Source organism: Takifugu flavidus, chromosome 12 (genome assembly GCF_003711565.1).
Source record: "Takifugu flavidus isolate HTHZ2018 chromosome 12, ASM371156v2, whole genome shotgun sequence".
NCBI classification, from domain to species: Eukaryota; Metazoa; Chordata; class Actinopteri; order Tetraodontiformes; family Tetraodontidae; genus Takifugu; species Takifugu flavidus.
This window is the reverse complement of record NC_079531.1, coordinates 10,767,805-10,783,308: the sequence shown is the minus strand read 5'-3', so window position 1 is coordinate 10,783,308 and position 15,504 is coordinate 10,767,805. Positions and strand designations below refer to the sequence as shown.

The window sequence follows — 15,504 nt, the reverse complement described above, 5'->3', positions numbered from 1 at the left end:
AATTATGCACTTTTTTCATGCGCCAAGTTGGTTTCTGAAATGCCATCATGTATTTATATACAACACAATAACTTGGAAAAATAAGTGTATGAAGATAACACCACATATAATGCATACATTATTCCTGCCCAACTACGTGAAAATGTATTGATATAATGTGAAAAATTAGGTAAATAAATTGTTAAAATGAACAATTCATTTACAAGCTGTAAATGTATTGACCGACATTCATTATAGTCAATCCTCAGTCACTAACACAAGATGGCGATATTGTGATTATTTTCACTCATTTCGAAGAAGAAGAAATAGCTCTAGAAGCAGCAGAAGAAGAACTACGGAAGTAAAGGTTGTAGTGTGCGTTTAGCCTTTTGTGGCGCAATACTGTCAGCTTAAGTTTTTAATTAAAAAAATTATACTTAGTTGCGTTTCCAACACATCACATAATAAAAGATGGCCACTGGTAAGTCATATGGTATAATAAAGTAATTTGAGTTAGGTTGTAATTTTTGCGTAGACGTTCTTGAAATGTTAGTTAAACTGTTAGCTACACCGTTTAGCTCCTATTTAAAATAAGTTATCTAACTTATTTACTTGAGGAATATTTCAGTGTCTAGTAGAAGCAGGCATAATTTGTAATAAACATTATCTCTGCCTTACTAGTTAACGATATTGATTGGGCGGATTGGGCCGTTGTAGCTAGCGTTAGCAAGTGTCCCATGCTAGCAAATATGAACATTTCTTTGTTTGTAACTCTACTTCATGAACCAATGAATAATACACGTGTCGCGTCTTTTGGTCGAATGTTGACGTAGTGTGTTTAGATTTTGTTTAAAAAAGAAAAGTTTTAAGATCATTTTTATTAAGCATTGCAGCAGGCTTCGTTAGCTTTAGCCTAAACCGAAACTTGGTTGACCACCATTTTAGCTGACTGCATGGTTCACTTTGTTTTTTCCAGAGGCTAGAGACGGTAAAAAAATAATCTTTGATTAAAAAACACACCCCATCCCCCAAGAGGGATACTTAAACTATGCAAATATTGCAGTCATACTTGTCGGCCCATATGCAGCACGGAGCCAAGCGCGCGCGCTGTGCTTTTCGATTAGCAAGCTATTTATTTAGCTATTTATAGCCTCTCTGTCGTTTTTTGCCATATTTTTTGCCATATTTTTCGCCATATTTTTCATTAGCAAGTTGCTATATTAACTTTTTATCTCTTCCCACCTAAAAATGCCGTCCCTTACTTCATCTTAATTTGACCGATCATTAAATTGACGATTTACCGGGTCGCTTCTTGATTTGCACTCACGTAAATCCGCTTCCCTTTCAGATTCGGGCTATGGCGGCTCACAAAGGTAATCTTAATTTAGAAACGCACTATTATTTCAAATGTCATTATCCACTCGTCGTTTGTGTGCCTGTGTAGGAAATCCCAACTGGATTTTATTTAAATGACATGCTTTCTATTTACAGCTATGGAGCCTACGGCGGTCAGCAGGAGGGCCAGGCAAGTCCTCTCCCCAACTTGCTGTTATTCTTTGGAAGTTTCCAACATTTAAAATCAACTCAGTGCTTTTTGTTTTACAGAGCTATGGCCAAGGGAATAATGGCTCTTTTGGAGGACAGAGCTACAGTGGCTTTGGACAGCAAGGTGCAACTCAAGGTATAGTGGGATCTGACTGTAAACAGCATCTTTTTTCTTATAAACGTGCGGCTTTTAACGTGCATTTCTCTTGTCATTTATCAGCTGTAAATTCGAGTTTTGTATTTTCCCATTGCATAGTACCTGATCAACCTTAGTATCATCTTAGTCTGAAGATGCGCGAAAGATTGTTTTGCAAGAAACTGTTACTCATCTAACTCTGGATTTTGACAGATGCTTACCCGCAGTCTCAGAACCAAAGATATAACTATGGAGGTGCAGATTCAGCTGGGTAAGGGTCTAGTACAGATCAGCTTCATCTAAATTGCTAACTCGAAAAAGCCCAGCAATCATTCATTGGTGCTATTGGATCTTTCCACTAAAAAGGTATGGAGACAAGTCATCCTTTGAGCAGCAAGGTTCTTATGGCGGCCAGGGCCAGGCGCAGGCGCAGGCGCAGGGAGGAGACAGCTATGCACAGCGTGGCGCCTATGGTGGCCAGGGGCAAGGAGGAGACAACTATGCACAGCGTGGCTCCTATGGTGGCCAGGGGCAGGGAGGTGATGGCTATGGACAGCAGAGTTATGGAAGCCAGGGGCAAGGTGGCTCTAGCACCTATGGAGGAGGCCAGGGACAAGGCGGCTCCGGTGGCTATGACAGATGGAGCGAATGTACAAGCAATTTCTTTTTTTTCTATAAATTTTCTATAAGATTTGCTCCAAGGCTGTTTGGTGATTTAGCATTTTCTGTGCATCAGCCGAAGGTAGTGGGAGGTTTGGACGTGACCAGGGAGACCGCTCCGAGGGAGGAGGCTACAGAGGCAGAGGGCGTGGCGGCTATGACTCTGGTGGTTATGACCGCGGCAGGAGGGGTCCTCCTGGTATGGGGTAAGTCAATGTTGTACTGCTGCCTTCAATCTAATGGCCAGTAACGTGATACGTGACTTATTGCCCCTCTGCACCGTGTCTAAACCACCATCCGAGCACGTTGATTTTGACCAAATCTGCATTGCGTCACAGATTTATACGTCGTGTTTGTATTTATGTAGTGTCGATACGCGGTACGGTTTTGGAGAATTTCCAGAGGTGTTGTTTTCCTGGATCCTGATCAAAACGCACCACCATAAAGCCATGTCAGCAGGCTGTTGGCCCACACAAGCGTTCTCCTTTCTGCAGCACATGAAAAGGCGGTGGTGGTGTTCACACTCTGTAGCCTGCAGTGGGAAAAGACACTTTAGAAGTGGTGTATTTGCAGGATCGCTGCAACACTCGGTGCTTTTTGGTACATAAAACCAAACGCAGATAGCGCTAAAGCAGCGCTCAGCCTTGGTAACGAGCCAACGCTCCCACATACGTCCACTCTTTGTAGCTGAACTGGAAAGAATGGCTTGTTTTTACGGGGTATTTTACTTGGCAACCTTTTTTCCATGAGATTGTTACGAGGTTATTAACATCTTATTGTTCTTTGGTGTGGTTCTTGTTTTCCGGAATAATCTCAACAGATTCTTTATTAATATCCAAAGCATGTGCACCCTTTAGATGGGAGTGAGGTATTACGCTAACATTCAGCCCCCTGCATATCCAGGGCTAATTCGATTGACTTTGTCTCATCACAGTTTTGCTTCTTTACTATTTAATTGCAGAACAAGCTGTCCTTTACTCTTATACCTCGTGGCTGCAACGTCAAAAATCGGAAGGGGACAGTTTGCTTTGCAGCACAATATTGACGAAATCAGTGGTTTTTACCTGCGCAAACGGATTCTTGAATTCAGTTTTTGAAGACGAGTCAAAAGATTTTTGTTTTTAATGATCAGAACAATGTTTGAATGAACCAAAGGGTTCGAAGTGATGGACAGAAACGGGAAGCTTTGGTGTTTTTGGTGGTTGAACTAAGTGTCGGCCTGACATGACCCCCAAAAAAAATCGCATTTTAGCTGCCACCAATGTGAATTCAACAAAATAACGGCCAGATCAGACAAGCGGTCGTCTGAAAATAAGTTTCCAAGCAAAGGAAGTTCCTCCAAAAGGAGTGTGACGTTTACCCGACAGGACAAAAGGACGTAAAACTCCGTCTGAGTTAATCGGCGTCCGTCCTTAATCACAACCGAGCCACTTCCTGTTTGTCGCACGTCGAGGCGAAGCACATCTCCAGTCTTCTGTTTTGTTCTGCAGTCTGCATTGGTGTGCATCTTGTGTTCTGAGCTCCACGTGTTAGTTTCCCTGCTCCCGTGTGGACTAGAACACTTAACTCCAGCTCAGGCTCGGAGACCCGCATCTCCGGTTGTGTCAACTTCAGTAGGTTTCATTCAAATATGTCTATTTGACGATGGTGAACGTTTGTTAACATGGATCTACATTTTATACTACAGGTATTCAGAATGATGTAAAACGTGGACGTCAGTTAAAGGATCTCATATCCGCACGCATTGGAAGATGGTTGTAATTGGCGCCGTGCACCAGTTTACGATTCCCATCTAGCTGGTTTTGTAGCTTTCTCTTTACAATCTGGCCACGGAGACAAAGTGCCAAATTCTCTGTAACTGGTTACATGTCATAAATAAATGCCTTCACTCATCTGCCAATTCTCCAGTCAGACCTGCCGAATCATCTGTTCATTGATCTCTAACAACAAAGACTAATTCATTCCTCGTGTGAGACATTTCCACCATAGTTGTACACCCAGGAGTGCACACTGATGATGGGGATGTAGGGGAGCTTTGAGCTCTCAGTTGGGACAAAGGAAAAGCCATCATATCTCCAATTTTTCCTCTGCAGAGGTGGTGACCGTGGTGGCTACAAAAATTATGGTGGTAAGTGATGAACATCAGAACTGTCATATGGAGAAGACAAAACTTGATTTAACAAGAGGGGCATTTTGTCAGTGAAGCCAAGTCCAGATCCCAAGTGACTCCACCTATTATTCTTAGCGGGAATTCTCAGATGACTTCAGATATGGTAGAGAACATGGAGCATGGGTTGTAAAATAATGGTATTTTGCATGAACACGAGGGCTGATTGTAAATATGAGGCGATCCCAGGATGGAGGAGGAGATCTTTCTAAAACATCCCAACATCTGGATGCTTTTATCTTTGGTGTAAAGTTCCAAAAGCCTGGAAATAATGTTGTAAGGTGTTGGTCTGTGGTACACCGGTGTGAAAACATCCACCAGAGAGCTGTAAACAATAAGTTTTTTGTTATTAATATGCATTGCTAGGGATGAGGATTAAAACATTGTTTAAGATAGAAAAGTGACCGATTCCTCTGGCTCAAGTGTTGTCTTTCATCCTCTCCCCTGTTTTACAGGCTCTCGAGACTACGGCTCACGGGACGAACTGGGTAAGAGCCCACGCCGGTCACGGGAACCCAAAGGTCCTCCCGGTGGTCCCAAACGTGTCATTTGAGGCTCGTGTCCATCTGTGTCTTCACAGGCGACGAGTCGGACAACTCTGACAACAACACCATCTTTGTCCAGGGTCTAGCAGAAGATGTCACCTTACAGGAAGTCGGTGACTACTTCAAACAAATCGGCATCATCAAGGTATCGTTAATAATTATTACTGTTGTTATTACCACTCATGTTGAACGTTACAGAACCATCATCCAGCAGAAGCCACACATGTCCTGCTTGAGTCTTATTTCTTTGACCTCAGATTAAGTTTTAGTTTAATTTTGGTGGTCATATCACGATGCATTAGATCAGGGGTGGGCAAACATTTTGATTCGTGGGCCACAATGGGTTCTAACACAAGGGGCCGGACCAGGAGCAGATGGATGGATGGAGTGCTTTGGTAACCTCACCTCATTGGAGAAAACATGTGCTTTAATTTCAAATGAAAATGAAGAAAAGCATTACAACAAAATATCTGACTTTGGAATGAGTCTTAAAACACTTAAAATCAAATGAATAAAATTAAAAAAATTAATAACCATTTCTATTTTAAAGCACTGAAAGTTCTGTTATCCTTCAGGATATCACCATCACTCTCCTCCTGACTGTCTTTTTTCTAGTGGGAAAACACCAGAATTGCAGTGAAAATATAACATTAACAAGGTTTATTCATTTAATTTTTCAAGTTTGACGGGCCGGATTAAAACGTTTAACGGGCCGCGTGTGGCCCCCGGGCCGTAGTTTGCCCATGCCTGCATTAGATCAATAAATCTGACTTTCGTTCTTAGGTTAACAAGAAGACCGGCCTTCCAATGATCAACCTGTACTCTGACAAAGCCACCGGGCAGCCGAAGGGAGAAGCGACGGTGTCGTTTGACGACCCCCCTTCTGCCAAAGCGGCCATCGATTGGTTCGACGGTAGAGCCGCCTTTGATCCTCTAACTTCGCCTTTTCGCAGCTTCTTCGCGCCTTGAACGGCTTCTCTTCCCATCGTTTCAGGCAAGGAGTTCAAAGGCAAATCCATCAAGGTGTCCTTCGCCACCCGCAGAGCCGAGTTCACGCAGAGAGGAGGAGGAGGAGGCGGCGGCGGGGGGAGAGGGGGCCGAGGAGGTGCGCCATCAGAAGAATCCAGCAGCAGACGCCATCTTTTGACACGTTTGCGTGGCTGAATTGTGCTTTTTAATATTGTCAGGCTTCAGAGGCCGCGGGGGCGGAGGAGGAGGAGGCGGACCGAGCTTTGACATGAAGGGGGGAGACTGGCCGTGCCCCAACAGGTCCGTCGTTGGGTTTTAGCCACCAGGTCCGCAGGAGTTTGTCGCTATTCATACAAAATTCTCGATTTCTCGTGCAGTTCTTGTGGAAACATCAACTTTGCGCGGCGACATGAGTGTAATAAATGCGGTGCCCCCAAACCAGGGGATGCAGGATTTGGATCTGGAGGTGAGTGACGGCCTTAATTGATAGTTAAAGGTAGTCGAGAAGGTACGACTCGCTGACGTTGGTGTTTGCAGATCGCGGAGGCCGGGGAGGCTTCGGTGGGGATAGAGGCGGCGGCTTCCGAGGCCGTGGGGGCGGCTTCCGCGGAGGAGACCGTGGTGGATTTGGAGGAGGCTACAAAATGGGAGGAAGGTGGGTTTTTACTGGATTGATGTCTTTCTGTAACCACCAGAGGGCGCCATCAACCAGCGAATCAACGACATGTGCCGGTTTTGACAATTAGGTTTAAATAATTTTCCTTTTTTCAATCATTATGAAGCCAATTATTGTTTAATAAGGTAGTTTTTTTATTTCACTACATCTACGGGCCTAGTCACATTCTGTGAGTCTAGTTTTTCTACCTACTTCACTTTGTTATAACCAATAACAGAAGAACGAGTTCTCTTTGTTTTAAGGCATCTGGCATCTTTACAGTTGCGTGGTCGTAGAAATGCCCTCTGGTCTTTGGAAACTGCCCCACACACCTTTATTTCTCTCTCTCTCTCTGCAGAGGTGACCGCAGAGATAACAGAAGAGAACGGCCATACTGAAATGTCCCGCAGGTGAAAACCATTCTAGCCCTGGATGTCACCGTACAGGGGGGAAGGGGGGGGGTTAGTCTAGAGAGCCAGGAAGACCCCAGACGAGGCATTCTGAGCGGTGCCCTTCTTTAGCAAGTGCATCAAACAGTTTTGGAGTGAAACAAGAATGGATTCACACTGCTGTATGGGACTTAAGGGGCTGTCGCGTGGTTAAATGGTTGTTTTTTTGAAATGTAGTGTGTTTTGTTTTATTTCTTTGTATATCTTTTTAATTTTCTCAGAGGGTAGTTGGATCTGTCTGGTGGGGTAGTCTATAACCATTGTTTTGTATGAGAGGAATAAAGCGTTTTACTTGTTTTTCCACACTTATTAAAAACTCATGTCTTCTCTTCGGTGTTGGTTTAAAGTCCATGTTTGCGGCTGATGTAACTACAGTACAAGAAGCTGCCCAGTTCTGCTGGGTGTGGAGAGAGAAGGGGGCGGTGCTGGGGGGGGGCTACTGGTGTTTGGATAAGCTCCATTATTCCTCACAGGCAGTGATGATGTTTACAAGCAGCCGCATGCTCCCAACGTCTAGAGCAGAGCGTAATGGAGTTGTACGGGGTGCACATGAATGCATCATGAGAGCGGTGTGGGGATAATTTTGCTGGGATGAGCTACCAGCCTCCGGACTGGTCTGGCTCGAGGCCAGGTATGAGCACCACTTTTGCCCTAATGGTAAGCATCCTCGTCTCCGCCGGGACGACCACCGGATCTCCGCTCCAACTGGAGCCGCAGGTACGTAAAGGATTTGTTATTTAACCATCTTTATTGCGAGTGCAAGAGAAATGCAGTCCCAATTTTCTCAAGTTTATTTACAGAAGGTATTTATAGGAGAAATGGCTGACTTTTACCAAGAAAATGTTTATTTTTGACTGATTATTCCTTTTAAATTATGCGACTGTTTGCAAAATGACAAAATTGACATTTTAATCAGATTTTCAGGCAGTGTTTATGATGAGCAGTGAATGATCTCATTCAGTTTGGGTCATTCTGGATTCAAGGGGGACTTTGACCTTTGATCTTCCAAAGCTCATTACCCAAGATCAAAGCCAATGAGCTTTGAGAATGAAGAAACCTACCATGTTACCTAACCATGCATTACTACTCATACATACTGTATGTTCAAAAATGGAAAAAAATATTTTAAAAAGCTTAATTGTGACAATAGTAACCAACCAAAGAATGAAATTTCTCTACTGAACTGCCTGTTTTCAAAATAAAATGATTCTCGCCAGCATGGCGTCATCCAAATGTGTTCTATGTTGGCATTTATGAGCTGAGCTGCTATATAATTAATTGTGTTTCCATAACATCGCTGTTACAGACAGAAACGCCTTCTGGCATGTTTAAATAGAAGCATCTCTTTTTTTTTGGCAAAATGATTTTCCTGCCCATCTGGAACATAGTTACACACACACACTCACTGTTTTAATATCAACACACATAATCCAAAATTGCACTAGTGTCTGTGTGTGGGTTTTAGTTTTTACTGTAGTTTTTTGCTGAAGCATCACTGTTGTGACAATTCCAGACCTTCCTAGAGAAATACGGCTACCTGCACCACGACACACACGTCCACAATGCAGACGAGATTCACTCAGCTATCAGGTAGGTCTGAAAGAACCCAAGACATCCAGCAGCAATTGATGATAATAAATCCATGTGTATGGATGTTTCCTCCCAGAGTCCACAAATATTAAATCCTACCCAACTTTAGTTTTTAGGGAACTATTTCTCAACCCCCTAATCACATTGTAGCGTCATCTTTGCATTGTTTGAATTAGCCTTTTAAATACTTCCCCAGTTGGCAGACAAAGAGCTGCTATAATAACCTGATGTTTGGAGCCTCCTCAGGCTGGTCTGTAATGGTAATGATGCAGCCAGTAAGACCATAAATGGCGGCTTTATCTCAGCTTTCCTGATTTTAGGCATGTTGGTCTCTCAGGAACCAGTTAACGCACAAGATAAAACCGGAGGCTTTCCCTTGAATTGAGCTCGATGCCTCGTCACGAGACCAGTATGAGTGGCGCCCATGATGGGATGCAGCCGCTCATCTTCTCATTAAGGCGCCTCAGTTGGTGGATGTCCTGGTGGCGCTTTCATCCTCCCAGTTCTCTTCCAGTGCAGAGAAAAAATGACATGAGTAACAACTGATGAAGCCTCTTGGCTGAGAGGTGAAAGGTCACCCAGCAGGCAGTCCAGTTGACCCGCTTCAGGCTGAGGAGATCCCCATAGAACTGTCTTTCGTATTAACTCATCATTCCTAGAAGGCTGATGACACTCGATCCCTCTGCAGCGACTTCCAGAGGATCTCTAGACTCCCCGTCACAGGCCGACTGGACAGCGCCACCCTGAGGCAGATGTCGGAGCCTCGCTGCGGGGTCTCAGACGAGGGCAGCCAGAAGAACTGGGCCCAGAGGGTAAAGGCCACCTTTACCCGACAGCGCCGTAAGGCCCGTTCGGCGACCCAAGGTATTGTGAGACCGTTTCCTGAAGAACTTTTCCACCAACCAGTCGCACTACAACCCCACAGCAAACTGATTGTTAAAGCACTGGAGGGTTTAAACCTCCACATCTGGGTCTTCTCCATGTCTCCACGTGTTCCGGCCCTCTCGGGATCTTCCTGATGACGTGCGGATCCTCTGCATTCCTTCCCGCCTCTGAGGAGGTTGGCTAATATCAAGGGAATGCAGAAGCGGCTGATATTTCCTGCCGTCTCCACGTGTCGGTACTTGACAGGTTGGCTCCCGCTGGATTCATTCACCTGTGGCGGGCTGGTGCCTGACTGATTAAACCGGGTAAATGAGGGATTGTTTTGGCAGATTCCAGCATGTTCTGGGTGTAAAAGGTCATGATTATAGTCCCGAAGCAGAGCAATATTTGGGGGGGTGTCCATCCTGAGGTCAGCTGATCTGAAATATTCAAACACACCTTGGATAAACTTCACTTCCAGGAAGTTGAACAGTGATATTTTCTGATGTTTTAACTCTTAATTATTAACAAACCTCAACTTGATAATAAGTTAACGTGCGATAGACTCAATGTGCCCTTTGATGCGCCTGTTTGGTCACTAAAACTTTAGAATTACAAATGCTTTTAGTGTAATTTGGTTTGCCTGTAGTGGCGCCACGCCACGCTTACCATGAATCCTGCCTCGAATATTGTTTTGGAAGGATTTACGGGGACATGCCGCCACGGTTGCATATTAAACATAAACATAAACCCTTTTAAAACGTTCAGAAATACGCAGTGACAGTTGCACATGTGCCAGACGACCCAAAGTTAATATCACCTCTGTGCCGGCAGCGCTTATCAGACCATCTCAAGCACTTCCTTACGTATCTGATCAACTCACCCAGCCCAGTCTGCAGCTATAGAAGGCGTCAGGGTAATTGTTTCCATATGGGAAGTCGGGGAATGTTTGTGTATCCGACTTCCTAGATCCTCTGTGGTCCTCAGAGACGGCTCAGTCTGTTTTGGAAAGAACGTTGTGCTGTTATATGGATATAGAAATGGATAAACCTCACCTGTGTGAGGAATAAAAGAGTCCAGGATTTTGAGCAAGTTGTGCTTTTTAACATGAAAAACTTTAAATTAGGGACCACCTATTTCCCATGAGCTAGCAGCATGTGGATGCTTCTTTATTTGTACTTGTTGTGACCTGAATGGTGAATTTGTGTTGCCTCATTTAAACATTTGAAACCTCATTTGTGCCAGCGGTGAGAAACACTAAAGCTTCTGTGTGCTGGTGCAAGCTGGAGCCAAAGATTCCGTCCCACAAACTCCACACACTTAATCGCTGCAGATATCCAGATATGCTCCTTTTCCTCAGGGTGCCGTTAAGCTTCCACATTCTTGGCTGTAGTTTCTCTGAACCTCCAATTTTTTACACGGCTGAAGCTGAATGAGTTACTCAACGCTCTGCATCCATGTTCCCCCAGACAGGAAGTGGTACAAGCGTCACCTGACCTACCAGATTATAAACTGGCCGCGCCACCTGCCGCTGAGCTCTGTGCGGCTGGTGGTGCACGCGGCCTTTCAGCTGTGGAGCAACGTGTCCAACCTGGTGTTCCGCGAGGCCAGCGAAGGTCCTGCAGACATCCGGCTGGCTTTTTACGAGGGGGACCACAACGACGGGACGGGGAACGCCTTTGATGGTCCAGGTTGGAGTATAAACCGTGTTCGCGCCCAGTTACGCCACTGCTGGGACGGGTTCCTCTATTTTACATTGTAGATTCTCTCTGAAGGCATCGAAATAATGAACAAATGGGAATTTAGGAAGCAAAGAAAAAGTGTAAAAAAAACCGGACAACATGTTTTACATTCTTCAAAATAAAATGAGCTTTGGACACTGTTGGCCATCTCTGGATGAGCTTCATGAGGTGGTCACCTGAAATGGTTTTCCAACCATCTTGAAGGAGATGCTGGGCGCTTTTGGGCCCCTTTGCCTTTTCTCTGCGGTCCATCTCCTCCCAAACCATCTCAATAGGGTTAAGGTCCGGTGACCCCTGGAGGGGGGTTTAGGGTCATTGTCCTGCTGTGGTTCTCGTGCTGGTTCCGTGTGCGTGGGAAAGCACCCCCTCACCATCACACCTCCTCCATGCCTCAAGGTGGAACCAGCATGTAGAGACCAACTCTTCACCTTTTCTCCTTCGCACAAAGACAAAGGTGGAACCAGAAATCTCAAATTTGGACCGATCAGACCTAAGCACAGATGTCCGCTGGGTTATCTCTCCATTAACTGTGTTTCTTGGACCAAACATGCAGCTATTTAGCCATAAAGGCCTGAGCCACTGAACACTTGGTGATGAGACGTGTCTGCTACTAGAACTCTGTGTGGCATTAATCTGGCCTTTAAAACCTTGTCAGGTGACCTCATGGAGCTCAGGTCAAACATAGGAAACATTTTAGTAAAATAGGAAAAAACACTGAACTTATTTGTCCCTTATTTGTGGTGGTGTATAATGATAAGATAGATAATTAAGGATAGATGAGATGAGCTATAGAGAGACTGATTGATTGAGTGGTCATTCATCATTCGCCTCTCCTGAACCTCAGGAGGAACCCTGGCTCACGCCTTCCTGCCTCGACGAGGCGAGGCCCACTTTGACCGCGCAGAGAGGTGGACCCTCAACGGATACAAGGGCCACAACTTGTTCATGGTGGCGGCTCATGAGATCGGCCACACCCTGGGACTGGAGCACTCCCCCGTCCGCCACGCTCTCATGTCCCCCTACTACAGGAAGCTGGGCCGCAGCCTCGTGCCCAGTTGGGACGACATCGTTGCAGTTCAACAGCTCTACGGTAAGATACACACTTGTTCTTCTATCTTTGTGAGGACTTTCATCAATATAATACATTGCCCAGCTCCTTACCATCACAACCAAGTGCCCAACCCTAACCTAGACCCTAAGCCAGGGGTGGGCAAACATTTTGATTCGTGGGCCACAATGGGTTCTAACATTTGACAAAGGGGCCGGACCAGGAGCAGATGGATGGATGGAGTGCTTTGGTAACCTCACCTCATTGGAGAAAAAATACACATCTTGGGATATGGAGAAAACATGTGCTTTAATTTCAAATGAAAATGAAGAGAAGCATTACAACAAAATATATGACTTTGGAATGAGTCTTAAAACACTTAAAATCAAATGAATAAAATGTGCCTTTTTAAAAAAAATTAATAACCATTTCTATTTTAAAGCACTGAAAGTTCTGTTATCCTTCAGGATATCACCATCACTCTCCTCCTGACTGTCTTTTTTCTAGTGGGAAAACACCAGAATTGCAGTGAAAATTTAACATTAACAAGGTTTATTCATTTAATTTTTCAAGTTTGGCGGGCCGGATTAAAACGTTTAACGGGCCGCGTGTGGCCCCCGGGCCTTAGTTTGCCCATGCCTGCCCTAAGCTCAACCTTAAAACCAATGTTTCAACCCTCATCTGCTCAGCCTGGACAGTCAAGCATTGTTATGAACAGTATTAAATGCAGTTCTGTGTTGAACGTATGTTGCACCACATTTTATAGCGTGTGAATGATTGAATTTGGTGTTCCAGGAAGGTTCTCCTTCCTCCAAGTCAAGAGTAATCCTCTCGGATGAGTGAAACAACTTCCGGGCTCCTTCAACAGTCCCTCTCTGCTAGACGTCGACAAACAACAGCCGACTTTTGCGTTCCCTGTTGGCAAACATGGTCAAACACCCATGACTGTGTTTACCGCGGCGTCTCTCCTGGCATGTAACAAACAGGTTTCCACACGCGTCTGGTGGCGACAATTGCACGAGAGCGCTTGTCTGAATGGTCGCACCCAAAGCAGCGAGCGGCGTTCCCTTACCGATATGGAGCTGCAAGTGAAGACACAACACTGCAGGAATGTTAGCATGTCTGCAGCATCGCTGCCTCTGACAGAAATCCGTCGTGACATGAAGCTGAGCTCAACAGAAGCTCTGGGGCAGGCGGTAAACTTCCCTGTTTAATATCCCAGGAGCTCCATCGGCTCGCTCTCGGCAGATACTCTCCTCTCATCGTCGTATCCGTCAGCGTTTCTCCTGGATGCCACCCACCTTTTCCACTGGGTGGCTCAATTAACAGCGAGATGAGAGATGGCTATTGTCTGTAATTTAGCGTCAGGTGATTCTGCCCTGCGGTGATTTACCTGCTCAGGCCACATAAAACTGGCAAATGTGGAAAAGAATCTGAAATGACTGCAGAGATGCTCCACTTAACACAAACACACACACACACACACAGATCCTCACATCCCTATCTTTGTGGGGACTGTTCTAGACATGCTGCTTCACCCATCTCACACCCTAACCATCCTAACTAACTCCCTGATCTTTATCCTAACCTCAACCTTACAACCTTAACCCCAACGATCCTTTGAAACTGTGGGTTCCAGCAAAAATGACTCTACTTTACAAATAAGTAGTAAATGTGAACACACACGCACACACGCACATCTTTTAAAGCTTCGTGGGAGTTGCAAGTTTTTACCCTTCAATATTAAAATGGACATGCTTAATGCTCCAGTGCACGTTTTGTCTCCATTTCCTTTTTTTGTCATGTGAATCATCAGTATACATGAATCCAGCGCCATCCTGTGAAGGACCATGTCATTGTTAACATTATCTTCTCCTGTTTGCTTTCCGGCGATCTCCGGTTTTAAACGTGCTTTAGGCTTCCGTGTTTCCCAGCCTCATGTTCCTCATGATAAACTGTTCTTGCCCTCAGGTAAACCATTGAGCAGTCACCCCGTGAGGCTGCTGGGACAGGTTTTGCATGCTACCCTGCAGGATTTAGAGTTTACAGAGCTTCATAACCAGCATCGGGGCAAAGGTCAACCTCTCTACTGCCAGGGGGTCTTTGACGCCATCACTATTGGTGAGATTGACATGGAGGTTTTATCATTATGTTCATCAGTTATTGGTACCTGAATCTGGAGAATCTGTACAAATCAAGGACAAGAAGCCTGTTTTCCCCCTTTAATCTGCATTTAGACCAGAATGAGACAGTATTTGTGTTCCGGGGTAACATGTACTGGACGGTGTCCACTGATGGGAGTGTTGGTGGTCCTCGGCCCCTCCTTCAGCGCTGGTCCCACCTCCCCACAGCCATCGAGGCTGCTACCTTCTCCCCACTGGACTTCAAGTGGTATTTCTTCAAAGGTGCTGCTCATTATTGTGACTCCCCTCCAGTTATAAAGAGCACAACTAGTGACATCACCCTCTTTATCCACGGCGTACAGGGAAGCGGATGTGGCGCTATGCGGGTGATGTGCTGGATCCCGGTTTCCCCAAGAAGAACACCGACCTGGGTCTCCCGCATCATCCCGACTGTGCCTTCTATTACGCTCCTCTGGGTCACATGGTCATCTTCAAGGGGTCCCGCTATTTTGTCCTGAACCTCAGAACCATGATTCAAGAGCATTACTACCCTCGCCGGCTGACAGATTGGACCGGCGTGCCCTGGGGGACAAACGGGGCACTGGCCCGCCCAGATGGACGCCTGTTCTTCTTCAGAGAGAAGAGGTTTTGGAGATTCGACCCAGTAAAGGTTCGAGTCACTCAAGAAGGCCAGTGGGCTGAGGATCTGAGCTGGACCGGCTGCACCGGTCCTCAGAGTAATAACATCCTTTAACTGAGTAATAATTATAGGTGATGTCCTGGAAAACAATGACTTCACCCTAAAATCACCCAAAAGAGGACAACAACACTGGCATCCCCGTGTTTCGAGGAAACGCTGTAAACACACAAACACACCAGCTGCTGCCAGGACGTTTGTGAAGGAGAGACGAGGTCTAAAGGTCACGTTTGTCGCCCCGTACTGACGAGCGCATCTGTAAATCCAATCTATTTACATTTGTTCAAATGTGATTAAAATGCAATTAAAATGTTGTGAAGGCTGAATCATGAGTC

The 15,504-nt window shown here is 45.4% G+C and overlaps 2 protein-coding genes and 1 long non-coding RNA gene across 5 annotated transcripts; 2 read left to right on the top strand and 1 right to left on the bottom strand.

Moving 5' to 3' along the window:
* The first annotated feature begins 303 nt into the window (after positions 1 to 303).
* taf15 (TAF15 RNA polymerase II, TATA box binding protein (TBP)-associated factor) lies at positions 304 to 7,434 on the top strand. 3 transcript variants are annotated; one of them, XM_057049429.1, is made up of 16 exons: positions 304 to 460; positions 1,328 to 1,352; positions 1,471 to 1,504; positions 1,585 to 1,660; positions 1,874 to 1,931; positions 2,027 to 2,310; positions 2,397 to 2,526; positions 4,414 to 4,448; positions 4,943 to 4,975; positions 5,068 to 5,177; positions 5,816 to 5,945; positions 6,027 to 6,137; positions 6,220 to 6,301; positions 6,379 to 6,467; positions 6,539 to 6,656; positions 7,015 to 7,434. In XM_057049429.1, the coding sequence occupies exons 1-16, from the start codon at positions 451 to 453 to the stop codon at positions 7,052 to 7,054; spliced, it is 1,365 nt and encodes a 454-aa protein (XP_056905409.1). In that variant the 5' UTR covers positions 304 to 450; the 3' UTR covers positions 7,055 to 7,434. The 3 variants fall into 3 exon arrangements, with proteins under 3 accessions (XP_056905409.1, XP_056905410.1, XP_056905408.1); XM_057049430.1 differs by lacking the exon at positions 4,414 to 4,448; XM_057049428.1 differs by lacking the exon at positions 4,414 to 4,448 and having other exon boundaries at positions 312 to 460; positions 1,471 to 1,660.
* Positions 7,435 to 7,582: 148 nt separating this feature from the next.
* Positions 7,583 to 15,495, top strand: mmp28 (matrix metallopeptidase 28). The gene is made up of 8 exons (XM_057049427.1): positions 7,583 to 7,822; positions 8,619 to 8,695; positions 9,384 to 9,559; positions 11,029 to 11,250; positions 12,146 to 12,391; positions 14,321 to 14,470; positions 14,587 to 14,754; positions 14,835 to 15,495. Exons 1-8 carry the CDS (start codon positions 7,697 to 7,699, stop codon positions 15,224 to 15,226), a joined length of 1,557 nt encoding a protein of 518 aa, XP_056905407.1. The 5' UTR covers positions 7,583 to 7,696; the 3' UTR covers positions 15,227 to 15,495.
* LOC130534839 (uncharacterized) lies at positions 12,640 to 13,716 on the bottom strand. Its single transcript, XR_008952975.1, has 2 exons — positions 13,422 to 13,716; positions 12,640 to 13,264 (listed from the first exon to the last, which is right to left on the bottom strand). It is a non-coding gene; the product is annotated as an uncharacterized LOC130534839 (long non-coding RNA).
* Positions 15,496 to 15,504: the final 9 nt, after the last annotated feature.

What these genes read in the sequence shown, in the direction of transcription:
- taf15 (XM_057049428.1), top strand. An exon ending in CTATGACAGATGGAGCGAAT is followed by an intron (nt 2,311 to 2,396) that starts GTACAAGCAATT and finishes TCTGTGCATCAG; the next exon opens with CCGAAGGTAGTGGGAGGTTT. An exon ending in TGCAGGATTTGGATCTGGAG is followed by an intron (nt 6,468 to 6,538) that starts GTGAGTGACGGC and finishes TGGTGTTTGCAG; the next exon opens with ATCGCGGAGGCCGGGGAGGC.
- mmp28 (XM_057049427.1), top strand. Translation starts at nt 7,697, where the DNA reads ATGAGCTACCAGCCTCCGGACTGGTCTGGCTCGAGGCCAGGTATGAGC. An exon ending in GAACGCCTTTGATGGTCCAG is followed by an intron (nt 11,251 to 12,145) that starts GTTGGAGTATAA and finishes CCTGAACCTCAG; the next exon opens with GAGGAACCCTGGCTCACGCC. An exon ending in CTTTGACGCCATCACTATTG is followed by an intron (nt 14,471 to 14,586) that starts GTGAGATTGACA and finishes ATCTGCATTTAG; the next exon opens with ACCAGAATGAGACAGTATTT.